Here is a 17301-nt window from a genome sequence, read left to right on the forward strand (position 1 = left end):
GTCTTTTCGACTGTGGACTATGCCCGATAACATCACGATGCGAGCTCAATGGCTGAAGAGCTCTCAGTGGCGCACTGTGGGAACAAAACCACCTGGTTGACTGAAAGCAGCGCTCACACCTGGCCACATATCTCAAAACTCTGACGTCACGCCTCACCTATGCTGCTTCTTATCGAGAGATAGCAAGGCCGAGACGTTGGCCATAAAACCGTCTTTAACGACTCGCAGCCACCAGTTCAGAAGCAGTCTGCCGCGCAGTTTTGACGGTTCCGACGCCATGAGACTATTGTGGGCATTGTTGACTTTGATCGCACCGTGTGGCTTTGCCTACGAAGTCGGTGAGTTATTGTCCTCTCTCACTCTCTCTCTTGCTTTTTTTAATATTCACTTTACTAAGTCGGTTCGCGGATGGCATGGTGTTGGCAGAACGTTTACGAAAGCTGGTATTTGTATGTTAGTATCGCCCCTAAGCGGCGTTTTGGCAACGGCAAGATCTGAATGACGCTACAAAATCGTAGAAAAAGGAGATAAATTGTACACGTATAAAGAAGTCGATTGTGTTGATTTATGAGATCGGTGAAACATGAGGTGTTTTCGTCATGTATAACAAGGTTCTTTTCCTCAGAATGACGCAGACGCAAGTCATTAAAAATGTCCTTAATGAGAATTGTCTATTTATCAGTTATGTTGATTAGATCTTAATTTAACATCCCACAATGGCACATTCGGCTTTAATGGGAGTCGTCATACACGAGTGTGGTGCAATTTTAACTACCAAGTGTTCAGCGTCGGATGTCAATATTTTAGGTGCACGATTGTTTTTACGTTTTGCCACGGTGGGCAGGTACAACGTTGAGCATTGAGTGCCATAAGAGTCGAGTCAACGCGGCGGGGGTCAGTGGGAAGAAACAGTGACATTATAAATATCAAAACTGCTTTCATATCTTCATATCTCTAAGAGTGCACACCGCTGTTTAATGTAGTTTATTTACTCGCGAAAACTTTTCTGCACTTTTCATCATTCCCAAAACCGGAAATCAACATTGCGTCAGCGGTTAATTTCACATTTACGCAACATAACATGAGCAGTAGGAATTGGCTGTATTTTTTTATAGTAACCTACATGAGGGACAGTGTGCATCATAGCTCTTGTGGTGGTGCCGGTGGGTAGCATGCATTATGCGCGAGGGGAGGCGCTATAACGTAAAGCTATTGCAAACTTTTCTCTTTCAATTCTGGAGTCAGCCCTTCGCGATTGGTCAAAACTTTTTTGGACCACCTGCACTTCGCCTGTCTGTCACGCCACGTGACGAAAACCACGATAGCACCCCGTTTGATATGACTAGTCCACACTGATTATGCAGGACTGGACCAAAGAAAAGAAAAGAAGAGCTATTTCTGATTTGACGCTTTTTCGTGATTAGCCCTCGGCTATTGGTCAAAAATGTTCGGGCTGCACCCACCTCACCTGCCTGTCACGCGACGTCACAAAAACACGAGAACTCACCGCGTCAAAGTGACGTGCACTCGTTAAAGATCCATTATTATCCCGAACAACACTGCATCTTCTTCTGTATAGCCGCAGGCTGCTCCATTCCGAAATAATAAGAGATGGCTGCCGCCCATCGCTCAGGCATTCGCTACTCGCACCTGCGGGAGAGCTTGGGGTTTTTTTGCGTACATAAAAACATTTTGCGTGGCAGTGTAACGTTTTCGAGCATTCTCAGAACGTTTACAACCTCGCCATGCCAGGTTTTCTTTGTTGAGGATCCATTTTAGCGGCATTCTTAACCTTCCGTGGAATTCCACCGCGATTTTCAACCAGCCACCGCAAGTTCACTAACGGAAAGCGGACCACACGCAGGCGCTGGCACCACCCTCTTAATGCGGTTATCGATTTTCAGTGCACTGGCTCTCCCCCATCGTGTCCCTCTCCACTTGAGAGTGCTCAGGTGCAGAGGGTCTTCCTGGTTATAGTTCCGAATACTGTCATCGCGAAGCACATCGAAGTGGCGGTTCGGCCATATTAGCAAATTCAAAACTGTGATATAAACGGCGTCATGACCTCACTTTGTGCACCTGTCTCTGCGAATGTGTTTGGTTAGAAGTAGATCAAGGTAACTTTCAGACAAGCAGTAAGTTGTTGCCGACTAATCGTAATTTTATAATTGCGTTCGTCTATCGCTCACCTTCATTTTATATTGAGTTCTGCAGAGAATTCGTGCAGAGAATTAACTCAACAAGTTAATTGACGAGTACAAGGATATTACAATTTGCGGTGACATTAACATCAATATAATTACTTCTAGAAGTCAGTCATGCTCTGAGTACGTTAACACTTTCCTTAGCTGTGGATTTTCTTCGCTAATTCATGCTCCAACTCGGTGTGAACAAGACGGTTCTAGTACTCTAATCATATCCATTTCAGCTTACCTACTGATAATACCACGGCCGGTGTAGTAAACTATGATATAACAGACCATTATGCCATATATTTTTAGCGCAGGCTCCATAACACCTAGCCTCTCTAGAAAAAAACAATAAAAAACATTACGTCATTTTTTCATTCAAATAAATGCGTTCACCCAATTCGTGCTACTGACTGGACTGGCGTGTTTCAGGAGCAATTTGCAGAAAAAGCTTTTGCATCTTTTTCAGCGAGGATATCGGAGTGCACTAACTTATGCGTGAATACGTTCACCGTGACGCGTTGGTTCAGTACACCAAGAAAGACTTGAAGCAGCAAGTTAAATGCGGTCCATAGTAAAAAAAGACAACCTTCGCAAGAAGCTCAAAGCTCAGGCATTTGTTAACACATTGCGTTCACGATTCATAGACTATTAAAATGTTCTTGCAGCCACCCTAAAATGTGCTAAGCTTAATTATTACGAAAACAAGATAGACAAAATGGAAACGACACCAGACGAAACTGGCAAGTTATTAAAGAATTTTTAAACACTAATACCACTGATAATACCATATCACGCATCAGCTACAATTCAGTTAATATAACCGACCCTAAGGACGTCACTAATGCTTTCAGTAACCATTTTAGTGCTATAATTGATCTACAGCATTAACCACCTTTACCTAGTTTACCACGTAGTCCCTAATCATCTTACTTATATCCTAAGATTTCACAAGAAGTTTGTAGTATCATAACATCACTCAAAACAACTGGGCCTAGCCTTGATCTCATCTGACTGTCGAACATTAAGCTTGTGCATAAAGAAATTTCGCCGGTACTTGCCGACGTCATGAATAAATAACTTAAAGATGGTGCCTTTCCAAAAAGCCTCAAAATGGGTAAGGTAATCTCAATGTAAAGAAAAAGGTAATCATGATGTTTGAATAATTATCGTCCTATTTGCATTTTGTCTTTCTTTAGCAAGGTAATTAAAAACTTATTCACAAGCATTTACCTAATTATTTATCCGAATTTAAGCTACTATCTCCTTATCAATTTGGTTTTAGAGAGCATTTGTCAACAGAACTTGCACTTATTACGTTTACTGACAAAGTTAAATTAGCTATAGACTAAGGCCTATTAGTCGGTGCTCTCTTTATTGATTTCACTAAAGCGTTCGATACAATTAACTACCTCATCCTCCTACACAAACAAGAATCTTATGGCATTATTGGCCCGCCTTTGCAATTAATTCGTGACTACGTGACGAGGGTGCTAAGAATACCTGGCTCCGGACAGGCCGCCATTGGAATCTGAACCTGGCAACGTTTACCGTTAGAACGTTATTTAGTGAGGCGAGTCTAGCAGTGTTATTGGAGGAATTCATCATCATCATCAGCCTAGTTACGCCCACTGCAGGGCAAAGGCCTCTCCCATACTTCTCCAACTACCCCGGTCATGTACTAATTGTGGCCATGTTGTCCCTGCAAACGTCTTAATGTCATCCGCCCACCTAACTTTCTGCCGCCCCCTGCTACGCATCCCTTCCCTTGGAATCCAGTCCGTAACCCTTAGTGACCATCGGTTATCTTCCCTCCTCATTACATGTCCGGCCCATGCCCATTTCTTTTTCTTGATTTCAACTAAGATGTCGTTTACCCGCGTTTGTTGCCTCACCCAATCTGCTCTTTTCTTATCCCTAAACGTCACACCCATCATTCTTCTTTCCATAGCTCGTTGCGTCGTCCTCAATTTCAGCAGAACCCTTTTCGTAAGTCTCCAGGTTTCTGCCCCATATGTGAGTACTGGTAACACACAGCTGTTATACACTTTCCTTTTGAGGGATAGTGGCAACCTGCTGTTCATGATTTGAGAATGCCTGCCAAACGCACCCCAGCCCATTCTTATTCTTCTGGTTATTTCAGTCTCATGATCCGGATCCGTGGTCACTACCTGCCCTAAGTAGATGTAGTCCCTTACTCCTTCCAGTGCTTCGCTACCTATCGTAAACTGCTGTTCTCTTCCGAGCCTGTTAAACATTACTTTAGTTTTCTGCAGATTAATTTTCAGACCCACCCTTCTGCTTTGCCTCTCCAGGTCAGTGAGCATGCATTGCAATTGGTCTCCTGAGTTACTAAGCAAGGCAATATCATCAGCGAATCGCAAGTTGCTAAGGTATTCTCCATCAACTTTTATCCCCAATTCTTCCCACTCCAGGCCTCTGAATACCTCCTGTAAACATGCTGTGAATAGCATTGGAGATATCGTATCTCCCTGTCTGACGCCTTTCTTTATAGGGATTTTGTTGCTTTCTTTGTGGAGGACTACGGTGGCTGTGGAGCCGCTATAGATATCTCCCAGTATCTTTACATATGGCTCATCTACACCCTGATTCCGTAATGCCTCCATGACTGCTGAGGTTTCGACTGAATCAAACGCTTTCTCGCAATCAATGAAAGCTATATATAACGGTTGGTTATATTCTGCACATTTCTCTATCACTTGATTGATAGTGTGAATATGGTCTATTGTTGAGTAGCCTTTACGGAATCGTGCCTGGTCCTTTGGTTGACGGAAGTCTAAGGTGTTCCTGATTCTATTTGCAAGTACCTTAGTAAATACTTTGTAGGCCACGGACAGTAAGCTGATCGGTCTATAATTTTTCAAGTCTTTGGCGTCCTCTTTCTTATGGATTAGGATTATGTTAGTGTTCTTCCAAGATTCCGGTACGATTGAAGTCATGAGGCATTGCGTATACAGGGTGGCGTGTTTTTTCTAGAACAATCTGCCCACCATCCGCTAACATATCCGATTTTCAAAGGCCACATTTCGATGGGGGCGAACTGCGAAAACACCCGTGTACTTAGATTTAGGTGCACGTTAAGGAGCCTCAGGTGGTCCAAATTTCCGGAGTACCCCACTACGGCGTGCCTCATAATCAGAAAGTGGTTTTGGCACATAAAACCCGATAATTTAATAAATTCACCGTGCGTAACTATGTTCTGCATATGCGGCGTGTTTTTTCTAGAACAATCTGACCACCATCCTTCAACAAATCTGCTGTTACCTGATCCTCCCCAGCTGCCTTCCCCCTTTGCATAGCTCCTAAGGCTTTCTTTACTTCTTCTGGCGTTACCTGTGGGATTTCGAATTCCTCTAGGCTATTCTCTCTTCCACTATCGTCGTGGGTGCCACTGGTACTGTATAAATCTCTATAGAACTCCTCAGCCACTTGAACTATCTCATCCATATTAGTAACGATATTGCCGGCTTTGTCTCTTAACGCACACATCTGATTCTTGCCTATTCCTAGTTTCTTCTTCACTGTTTTTAGGCTTCCTCCGTTCCTGAGAGCCTGTTCAATTCTATCCATATTATAGTTCCTGATGTCCGCTGTCTTACGCTTGTTGATTAACTTAGAAAGTTCTGCCAGTTCTATTCTAGCTGTAAGGTTAGAGGCTTTCATACATTGGCGTTTCTTGATCAGATCTTTCGTCTCCTGCGATAGCGTACTGGTTTCCTGTCTAACGGAGTTACCACCGACTTCTATTGCGCACTCCTTAATGGTTCCCATGAGATAGTCGTTCATTGCTTCAACACTAAGGTCCTCTTCCTGAGTTAAAGCCGAATACCTGTTCTGTAGCTTGATCCGGAATTCCTCTAGTTTCCCTCTTACCGCTAACTCATTGATTGGCTTCTTGTGTACCAGTTTCTTCCGTTCCCTCCTCAAGTCTAGGCTAATTCGAGTTCTTACCATCATATGGTCACTGCAGCGTACCTTGCCGAGTACGTCTACATCTTGTATGATGCCAGGGTTCGCGCAGAGTATGAAGTCGATTTCATTTCTAGTCTCACCATTCGGGCTCCTCCACGTCCACTTTCGGCTAACCCGCTTGCGGAAAAAGGTGTTCATTATCCGCATATTATTCTGTTCTGCAAACTCTACTAATAATTCTCCTCTGCTATTCCTAGAGCCTATGCCATATTCCCCCACTGACTTGTCTCCAGCCTGCTTCTTCCCTACCCTGGCATTGAAGTCGCCCATCAGTATAGTGTATTTTGTTTTGACTTTACCCATCGCCGATTCCACGTCTTCATAAAAGCTTTCGACTTCCTGGTCATCATGACTGCATGTAGGGGCATAGACTTGTACCACCTTCAATTTGTACCTCTTATTAAGTTTCACAACAAGACCTGCCACCCTCTCGTTAATGCTATAGAATTCCTGTATGTTACCAGCTATTTCCTTATTAATCAGGAATCCGACTCCTAGTTCTCGTCTCTCCGCTAAGCCCCGGTAACACAGTACATGCCCGCTTTTTAGCACTGTATATACTTCTTTTGTCCTCCTAACCTCACTGAGCCCTATTATATCCCATTTACTACCCTCTAATTCCTCCAATAACACTGCTAGACTCGCCTCACTAGATAGCGTTCTAACGTTAAACGTTGCCAGGTTCAGATTCCAATGGCGGCCTGTCCGGAGCCAGGTATTCTTAGCACCCTCTGCAGCGTTACAGATCTGACCGCCGCCGTGGTGAGTTGCTTCGCGGCTGCTGGGGACTGAGGGCCGGGGTTTGATTGTTGTATTCATATAGGAGGTTGTGGCCAAGTACTGCACCAGAGTGGCCAATCCTGCTCTGGTGAGAGAGTGCGTTACCGGTTCTGGTCACCGGGATCAGGCCGCACTCCAGGCCTGTTTGTGCAATTTTCTCAACACACGGTTTTTTTTTTGTATTTCCGGGTGGAGAATTGCGCGGCACCGGGATTTGAATCACGGTCCTCTTGCACTGGAGACGGATACTCTACCGTCCCCGCAGGAGTTAAAGTAAAAATTGAATTATGGTGTTTTGCGTGACAAAAACCACTTTCTGATTATGCACGCCGTAGTGGAGGACTCCGAAAATTTCGACCACCTGGGGTTCTTTAACGTGCACCTAATTCTAAGTACACGGGTGTTTTCGCATTTCGCCCCCATCGAAATGCGGCCGCCGTGGCCGGGGTCCGATCCCGCGACCTCGTGCTCAGCAGTCTAACACCATGACCACTGAGCAACCACGGCGGGACCCGCAGGAGTTGTACGCCTCATTTAACCTACAGTGGTGCCCTATTTGATCAGTCAAGGTGGACCAATCTGAGTTCGGTTATACCGCATGGATGGCACTCGGCTAGAGAACCTGGTATTTATGACCTGCACATGTGTGGCCACACATAATTGAGGATATATAATTTTTTTTTAGGAGGGTTTCAGTACAGTGATAAAAGGAAGGAAAATACATTAAAAGAAAGAAAAAAAAGGAAAAAAAAGGAACATAACATGAGATTTGAACTCGTGATCCTTCAATGTTGCCCGGAAAGGTAGCTCAGTCGGTTGGTTCGTCAAGCCAACGGTTACTTTCAAGCGCCAAAGCTCCTCCTCCGAGCCTCATACTTATATGGAAATGGACTGATGATGTCCGCGGCAGTCGATTTTTCTGAGTGGTTGGAAGGCATAATTTCTTGGAAACGTGGCCGCCAGAGGAGCAGCGTCAACTCGAGCGGCTTTATAGACTAGGAAAACTGCCTTAAAATATTTAGACTTGAGGGAAGCTTCGTTAACAAACTATAACACGGCAATCAGCACTCGTATACGACGAGAGAAATTATTGAGACGTGGAAAATTCCCTTGAAATAAATCTGGTTTGCGAGACAAATGCTTGTATGTATTGAATCTCTTAAAAGATGAGGGGGGAAATATGGGCTCACCGAGAGGGCATCGTCAGCACGAGACCAAGACCAGGCGCCTTACTGAGATGTAGAGAGCCTCGCGGCCGGAACAAAGTCTCCCCTCTCCGCCGGCCCAGGGTGGAAAACGCGCTTTCCGATCGCTCAAGGTTGCGCGGACATTGTATAGCTCTAGCGTCTAGGAAAAGGCTTAAACAGGTGCGGGGGCGGCACGCATAGCGTGGGAAGCTAGCCGCCGGAATAGCTATCTCAAGTACTGGTGCTGGCGAGGGCGAAATACCTTCGTGTAATTATAATAACCCTAATAGGACTTCTTTCAAAGAAAAAAAGAGAAGAAAGAGAAAAGGGAAACGGCTCAGAAGGCTATACTACGCGAGCTATGACTGATACTTTTCTATATATATGTATTCATCTCATCTATGGGATCGCATGCGCGCGCTGTTGGTTTTAAAGCGCAACCGTGGTAGGGAAACGGAAGGCGATATAAGCATGGGTGTCCATGATACGCACACGACAAACTGCCTTACAATATTTAGAATTGATATATATATACACACACAAAAGCCAATATAGGCTGCTCGACACTATCTTGCGCGTTTTTATAGCGAAGTACATCACAACCGACTCGTCGTTCCACAACGAGGGTAGTAAATGGGATATAATAGGGCTCAGTGAGGTTAGGAGGACGAAAGAAGCATATGCAGTGCTAAAAAGCGGGCACGTACTGTGCGACCGGGGCTTAGCAGAGAGACGAGAACTAGGAGTCGGATTCCTGATTAATAAGGAAATAGCTGGTAACATACAAGAATTCTATAGCATTAACGAGAGGGTGGCAGGTCTTGTTGTGAAACTTAATAAGACGTACAAAGTGAAGGTAGGACAAGTCTATGCCCCTACATGCAGTCATGATGACCAGGAAGTCGAAAGCTTTTATGAAGACGTGGAATCGGCGATGGGTAAAGTCAAAACAATATACACTATACTGATGGGCGACTTCAATGCCAGGGTAGGCAAGATGCAGGCTGGAGACAAGTCAGTGGGGGAATATGGCATAGACTCTAGGAATAGCAGAGGAGAGCTATTAGTAGAGTTTGCAGAACAGAATAATATGCGGATAATGAATACCTTTTTCCGCAAGCGGGTTAGCCGAAAGTGGACGTGGAGGAGCCCGAATGGTGAGACTAGAAATGAAATCGACTTCATACTCTCCGCGAACCCTGGCATCATACAAGATGTAGACGTGCTCGGCAAGGTACGCTGCAGTGACCATAGGATGGTAAGACTGTAGGGGGGAACGGAAGAAACTGGTACACAAGAAGCCAATCAATGAGTTAGCGGTAAGAGGGAAACTAGAGGAATTCCGGATCAAGCTACAGAACAGGTATGCGGCTTTAACTCAGGAAGAGGACCTTAGTGTTGAAGCAATGAACGACAATATTATGGGCATCATTAAGGAGTGCGCATTAGCCTTGACTGTAGGGGGGAACGGAAGAAACTGGTACACAAGAAGCCAATCAATGAGTTAGTGGTAAGAGGGAAACTAGAGGAATTCCGGATCAAGCTACAGAACAGGTATGCGGCTTTAACTCAGGAAGAGGACCTTAGTGTTGAAGCAATGAACGACAATATTATGGGCATCATTAAGGAGTGCGCAATAGAAGTCGGTAGTAAGGCCGTTAGACAGGAAACCAGTAAGCTATCGCAGGAGACGAAAGATCTGATCAAGAAACGCCAATGTATGAATGCCTCTAACCCTACAGCTAAAATAGAACTGGCAGAACTTTCTAAGTTAATCAACAAGCGTAAGACAGCGGACATCAGGCAGTATAATATGAATAGAATTGAACAGGCTCTCAGGAACGGAGGAAGCCTAAAAGCAGTGAAGAAGAAACTACGAATAGGCAAGAATCAGATGTGTGCGTTAAGAGACAAAGCCGGCAATATCGTTACTAATATGGATGAGATAGTTCAAGTGGCTGAGGAGTTCTATAGAGATTTATACAGTACCAGTGGCACCCACGACGATCGTGGAAGAGAGAATAGCCTAGAGGAATTCGAAATCCCACAGGTAACGCCAGAAGAAGTAAACAAAGCCTTAGGAGCTATGCAAAGGGGGAAGGCAGCTGGGGAGGATCAGGTAACAGCAGATTTGTTGAAGGATGGTGGTCAGATTTTTCTAGAGAAACTGGCCACCCTGTATACGCAATGCCTCATAACCTCGAGCGTACCGGAATCTTGGAAGAACGCTAACATAATCCTAATCCATAAGAAAGGGGACGCCAAAGACTTGAAAAATTATAGACCGATCAGCTTACTGTCCGTTGCCTACAAAGTATTTACTAAGGTAATCGTAAATAGAATCAAGAACACCTTAGACTTCTGTCAACCAAAGGACCATACAGGATTCCGTAAAGACTACTCAACAATAGACCATATTCACACTATCAATCAGGTGATGGAAATATGTGCGGAGTATAACCAACCTTTATATATATAGCTTTCATTGATTACGAGAAAGAGCTTGATTCAGTCGAAACCTCAGCAGTCATGGAGGCATTGCGGAATCAGGGTGTAGACGAGCCGTATGTAAAAATACTGAAAGATATCTATAGCGGTTCCACAGCCACCGTAGTCCTCCATAAAGAAATCAACAAAATCCCAATAAAGAAAGGCGTCAGGCAGGAAGATACGATCTCTCCAATGCTATTCACAGCGTGTTTACAGGAGTTATTCGGAGACCTGGATTGGGAAGAATTGGGGATAAAAGTTGATGGAGAATACCTTAGCAACTTGCGATTCGCTGATGATATTGCCTTGCTTAGTAACTCAGGAGACCAATTGCAATGCATGCTCGCTGACCTGGAGAGGCAAAGCAGAAGGGTGGGTCTGAAAATTAATCTGCAGAAAACTAAAGTAATGTTTAACAGTCTCGGAAGAGAACAGCAGTTTACTATAGGTAGTGAGGCACTGGAAGTGGTAAGGGAATACATCTACTTAGGGCAGGTAGTGACCACGGATCCGGATCATGAGACTGATATAACCAGAAGAATAAGAATGGGCTGGAGTGCGTTTGGCAGGCATTCTCAAATCATGAACAGCAGGTTGCCACTATCCCTCAAAAGGAAAGTGTATAACAGCTGTGTGTTACCAGTACTCACATATGGTGCAGAAACCTGGAGGCTTACGTAAAGGGTTCTGCTGAAATTGAGGACGACGCAACGAGCTATGGAAAGAAGAATGATGGGTGTAACGTGAAGGGATAAGAAAAGAGCAGATTGGATGAGGGAACAAACGCGGGTAAATGACATCTGAGTTGAAATCAAGAAAAAGAAATGGGCATGGGCCGGACATGTAATGAGGAGGGAAGATAACCGATGGTCATTAAGGGTTACGGACTGGATTCCAAGGGAATGGAAGCGTAGCAGTGGGCGGCAGAAATTTAGGTGGGCGGATGACTTTAAGACGTTTGCAGGGACAACATGGCCACAATTAGTACATGACCGGGGTAGTTGGAGAAGTTTGGGAGAGGCCTTTGCCCTGCAATGGGCGTAGCTAGGCTGGTGATGATGATCTAACAGAGCGACCACAAATAGTCCAAGTGGATAGTTCCTTCTCTTCACCTCAAATTATTAATCAAGGCATCCCTCAGGGATGAATACTTGGGCCAATGTTATTTTTATTGTTCATGAATGATTTGCCGCAAATATTAACGCATGCCCACTGCCTTCTCTATGCTGATGACACGACCATTTTCGTATCCGACAAGAATTCCGTCACACTACTAAGCAAATTAAACAATAATATCGCTAATGTTCATGCATGATGCCTGAAAAACACGTTATATATCAATCCATCGAAGACAACATATATGGTATTTCATTACCCTCAAATATTATTCATAGATTCCTCAGTTGTATCACTTAAAAATTTCGTAAAACAAGATGTGGGTCAGCCAAATTTCTAGGCATTATCTCAGATGTGCACATAAAATTCAATCGCCATGCCCATTGTCTTATTCGAAATAATTCTTTTGGCATTCACGTCATTATCAAATGGCGCTCCTTTTTTGAACCAATTGTTCTCTTGTCTTTCTATTGCGCGTAAATTCACAGCCATCTTTCATATAGCCTCTCAGCATGGGGTAATAAATACTTCACTCATCTCCAGCAACTAGAAGCTTTACAAAAGCAAGCGGTGCTATTGATGACATTTCAACCTTTTACGTCTCACTCTGCTCCCATTTTTCGTTCCCTAAACCTTGTCGCCTGGCGCATGTTATTCAATCATAGGCTGTTGCTAATAATGTTCCGCCTCATAAATACGGAGCTAGGTATTGAAAGTTTAACCCGTACTGACCTCACTAATAGTAATAACACAAGGTTTTCCGCACGTCACAATTTGCTCCTTCCTAAAATTCGAACTAACTATGGGAAATTTCCTGTCACGTTTTCAGGCATATCTGTAGAATTCCATTCCACCCGATATCAAATCATGTGCATTTTAAGCCTTCAAGCGCAAAGCTAAGGCGTAATATATTAACGCTTTACCGTACTCCTAGTATATTTTAGTGCGATGTAAACATTATTAAATATATTTGTATTGTACTGTTGCTAATTTTCTTTTCATACTTTTTTTATTTTTTCTGTCCCTGTCAATACATTACGGCATTGCTTCTTCCCTATGCTACCACCACCGAGTTTTGTATTATAACGCTGCTTTCATTTTTTTCCCGACGAAGACTTTTCCGCGTTGCATGTTCCACACACTACAATCACACTTTTGTATTCAAAGCACTGTTTTTTTCGTTTATTCTTCTTTCTATCCAGTTTTTTTTGTTTTTGCTGACAAACACAACCTTCGTATGATGTAGCCTGCTACTGTTGCCACAATGGTACAAACCCCCATTTGTTTCTTGTTTAAGAGGTCCCCCCGACATTTTTTTACTTCGGCACCTCCGATTGTGCAGTTATGCTTCACCTGTTTGTATTGCTGTTTGTGCTACAGATGAAAATAAATTCAACTTCAACTTGAACTTCATTGCCTCTTGTCAGCCAATTAGATAAGACAAGCAGCTGAGTATAGGTAGTGTTATTCATTTTAAAGCAAACATAAGTGACCTTTTATAAACAAGGAGAGCGTTTGATTGGTCTGTTCAGACAACCGTGCGCGCCACCACCCGATGCTTGCGTCGGCCGTTACTCAAATTTGACTGCAGGAGATTGGAATAGTTTTACGTTATAGGACCTAGGATTACGTTAACCAAAGAAAATTGTTAAGTGAATATTTGTCGTCCATGTATGTATAGACATCTTGCCAAAAGGTCTAGCATCTACGTTTTTATAACCAACATGTATTCCTATGAGGCGATCCCTTATTAGAATTTCTCGATTCTATCCGGGAATTTATTTGAATTGGAGGTGAATTATTGGGTGCAGCTATTCGCGATAGTGCAATTAATGATGACACCATAAACACCGGGTTGCTTTTGGAATGTTTACGTGTCAGGTATAATTTCTGTGCTGAGAGAAGTGCACGTCTCAACATTTTAAGTGCGAAGCATTTCTTTGCCTTGTCGGGAAGTCTAGCGCAAGGACAGGCCAATTCTGTCTCCGAAAAATGTAGGGCGATCCCGGATATAAAAGCTAGAAAAGTTGCCGAGTATTAGAGCAAAGGAACACCGGATAAAGTGCGAATTAATGCGGCTCGATTGACCAGCTTCGGGCATAGCGCAAACAAACACGAAATATAGTGCGAATTAGGGCGGCGTGGTTGGCCAGCTTCGGGCATAGGGCAAACAAATACCGGATATAGAAAAAATGGAGGTTGCTCGATTGGCCAGTTTGGGACCTAGTGCAAACAGTGGATATCGTGTTCGTGGCTCGGTTGGCTAACTTCGGATTTGGTGCAAGAAAACAGCGAATATAGTGCAAATTAAGGTTGCTCAACTGGCTAGTTTGGGACGTAGTGCAAACACTGGATATTGTGTGATTCAAAGTGGCTCCATTGACCAATTTCGGACATAGTGCAAAGAAACACCGGATGTAGTGCAAATAGAGCTTGCTCGATTGGCCAATTTAGGACCTAGTGCAAACAGTGGTTATCGTGTAAGCGCCTCGGTTGGCTAGCTTCGCACAGAGTAGAAGAAAACATCGAATATACTGCAATTAACGTTGACCAGTTTGGGACATAGCGCAAACACTGGATATCGTGTCAATTAGAGTGGCTCGGTTGGTCAATTTCGAACATAGTCCAAGAAAACAACGATTATAGTGCGGATAAAGGCGGCTCGATTGGTTAGTATAGGACATGGTGCAAACTCCGGATATAGTGCAAATAAGGCAGCCCCAGGACGTGAGCGCGTACGTGAGCTCCAACATCAAGATGCTGTTATTCTCATGCTATCATCGTCATTCCATCCTCGTCGCCTCTATGGATATTGTGACCATTCCTAAGTTGTCACGTCATAGTCACCTTTCCGCCATTTTTATTCAGTTGTTATCAATGCGTGTTCGTATCATCGTCATCACGCCGACTTCGATCCATCCTCGTCGTACCGTGGTGATGCCATTGTCGAATCGCGTCGTTATCACAAAGTCGACGCTTTGCCATCGTAGTCGTTACATCGTCGTCACTTTGTCGTAGCGATCGCACTGTCGTCTACCTATAGTGCCAATACTTCGTGTTCACGCTGTAGTCGCGATTCCATCTTGTTCATCCCTTCGTGGTCATGCCTTCGCATACGCGCTGTCGTCATCGTACAACTATAATCCCTTTTCTATAGCCATCTAATCGAAATCCCTCTATGTCCACTTGTCATAACGTCATCGTCATAACACCATCGTCCTAATACCAATATAGTCACAGCCGCGTCGTCATTCATGGCCGTCATGCATTCGTTCTCATACCTTCGACGTCACACCGTGGCCGAGACGCTGCCGTCGTGACGCCATCCTCACGCTAGCGTCGCCATCCCACAGTCGTCATACAGTCGTCGTCACACCATCACCGCTATGCTTCGCTTCACAGTTACGTCGTACGTAGTTTCAATAATGCTTCGCTTGACGCAGATAACCATTAAAGATGGCATCCGCCTTAATTTGTCTAATTCCAGGGTTTTTGCCAGATGAAGAGTGCAGATAATAATTAGGCTGCACAATAAGCTGCATCACGCGCCGTAACTAAATCCCACTCTCAAAGATTCTGGTGAGATTTTATTCGAAATTTATTCCCACACGATACCGCAAAGTAAACTGCCGCCATCGCCGCCGCCACACCACACCCAAACAGACGGTCGCCACGCGCGCCTCGCGACAGGGACGTCAGGCCACAAAGCGCCCAATCGGGAGGCCACCTTAAGCGCCTGACAACAGTGACATCAGGGCGCACCGTCGAACACACGGCCGTCATGCGCGCCGATGTGATGAGTCATCCCGCGTGGCGCCGAACCACCCGACACCCGCACCTAACGACAGTGACGTCACGCACGCGAGCCAATCAGGAGGCGCACACCTGTGCCTAGCGACAGTGACGTCAAGACACAGAGGAGACCAATCAGGAGGCGGGAAAGCTGTGACAGTAGCTGCTAACGGCAGATGACCTTGACAATGAACCAATGAAAGCTTCCGCGTTAATATTTCGCTCACAGCGAGTGGGTTCGCAGATAAAATCCTGTCACTGTCTTAATTGAGACTTTTTTATTGTAAAAGTATAGTAACGAATTCTGGGGTTCCCGCTACGAGAAAAACCTGCCATCGCAACAAGCAGGAAAATGCGCCTATACTAGGGCCCGTACTCTGAAACGTTAGCCTTCCGCGAAACTATAGCCTTGGCCATGCCTCCGCCAACGGCGCTCGCTGATTGGCGGTTTTAGCAAAACCGGAAAATAAACAGCGCTATCTAGTAGTTTTTTAACGTCATAGTGTCGATGGGTGCTCTCGACATATATTGAATAAACGAACACGTACTTTGGCGTTCGGTTGATGGTGGAGTGTAGTAGAGATAACATAGTTGGTAGTTTATAGTAGCCTTTTTGTTGGCCTCTTACACGCGTTGTTTCGTGGTGATATTTGTTGATTCGTTTAAAGTAAAACATTTCGCACTACCTTATTCAATTATTTTACCTAAAGTTCCGAAACCAACCTTAGTCAGTGCGCAGAACCCGTACTACGGCCACTACACTTGAAAACAACTGACCCGAACCCCTCTGCACTCGCACGGTGCGCTTTCTCATGCCACTTGAAGCGTTCGACAGCGTGTGTTGGTAGTGCACGCTGACGTCATGTGTAAGCAGTGACTGTCGCGGAAGGCGACCGTTTCAGAATACGGCCCCAGGATAACCTATTCCTTCATGAGCTTTAACGTCCTGAACACTTATAGAAGATGGTGAGGCAGGCCATCGTGAACAGGTTCGCATTAGGTATGGCCACGTCAGGTTACCTAACGATGCTCTAAAAATCAAGCTAATTTATCCTGTGTTCACAAATTACTAAGGGTGCATGAATAGTAAAAACATTGCATTAAAATGTGAAGTATTGTCTGATACGATTCAATATGTGAGTCGAATAGCCACTATTCTTTAATACGAACACTTTCGGAATAGCTTTAGAATAAGTCAAATCAGCAACTCCACGATAAATTTCATGCCTCTGGCCATAGCACAATATAAATATGAGATTATCGTAGGAGAGACCGCTATGGGGGGGGGGGGGGGCGGGAGTGTCCCTCAAGGAGCCAGAATTTTCCGGTGAATCCGCCATGATTCCCCCTCACCGATGAGTTTGGATGTCCAAATATATTTCTACTGACCTCTTGATTCTCTGTTTGAGCTTTCAGTAAAGAACGTTTCACCACGTGCACCTTAATGACAACAAATTGCGACTGACCTAGTCATAGGATGATTGGGTGCGGTAATGTGTTAGCGTTTAATTAATATAGTTACGCAACCTATTGTCACCGTTCAACCGAGGTATATATGATGCGAGTACTGCTGCGGGGCTCGTCTTTCGCGCTTCCTTATGAACACTCGGCGGCATCTAGCGCCACCGCCGCGAAGGCTGCGCGCTGCCTCCAAAATGCATAGCGCGCCGGTGCGCGCGGACACCACGAAACGCGTCATGTGGCCACGGGTCTTCTCTCTCGTGCTTCTCGACGCGCTGCACTGTCTAATGGCA

At 44.7% G+C, this 17301-nt stretch overlaps 1 protein-coding gene across 1 annotated transcript in view; it reads left to right on the forward strand.

The window, feature by feature from the left end:
* The first annotated feature begins 224 nt into the window (after nucleotides 1-224).
* LOC142576504 (chymotrypsinogen A-like) overlaps nucleotides 225-17301 on the forward strand; it is a 49545-nt gene continuing 32468 nt past the window's right edge. The window contains exon 1 of the mRNA XM_075686659.1: nucleotides 225-338. Within this exon, the coding sequence (XP_075542774.1) occupies nucleotides 278-338 (61 nt within the window). The 5' untranslated portion in view covers nucleotides 225-277. The remainder of the gene's footprint in view (nucleotides 339-17301) is intronic.

This window comes from Dermacentor variabilis, chromosome 3 (genome assembly GCF_050947875.1).
Source record: "Dermacentor variabilis isolate Ectoservices chromosome 3, ASM5094787v1, whole genome shotgun sequence".
NCBI classification, from domain to species: Eukaryota; Metazoa; Arthropoda; class Arachnida; order Ixodida; family Ixodidae; genus Dermacentor; species Dermacentor variabilis.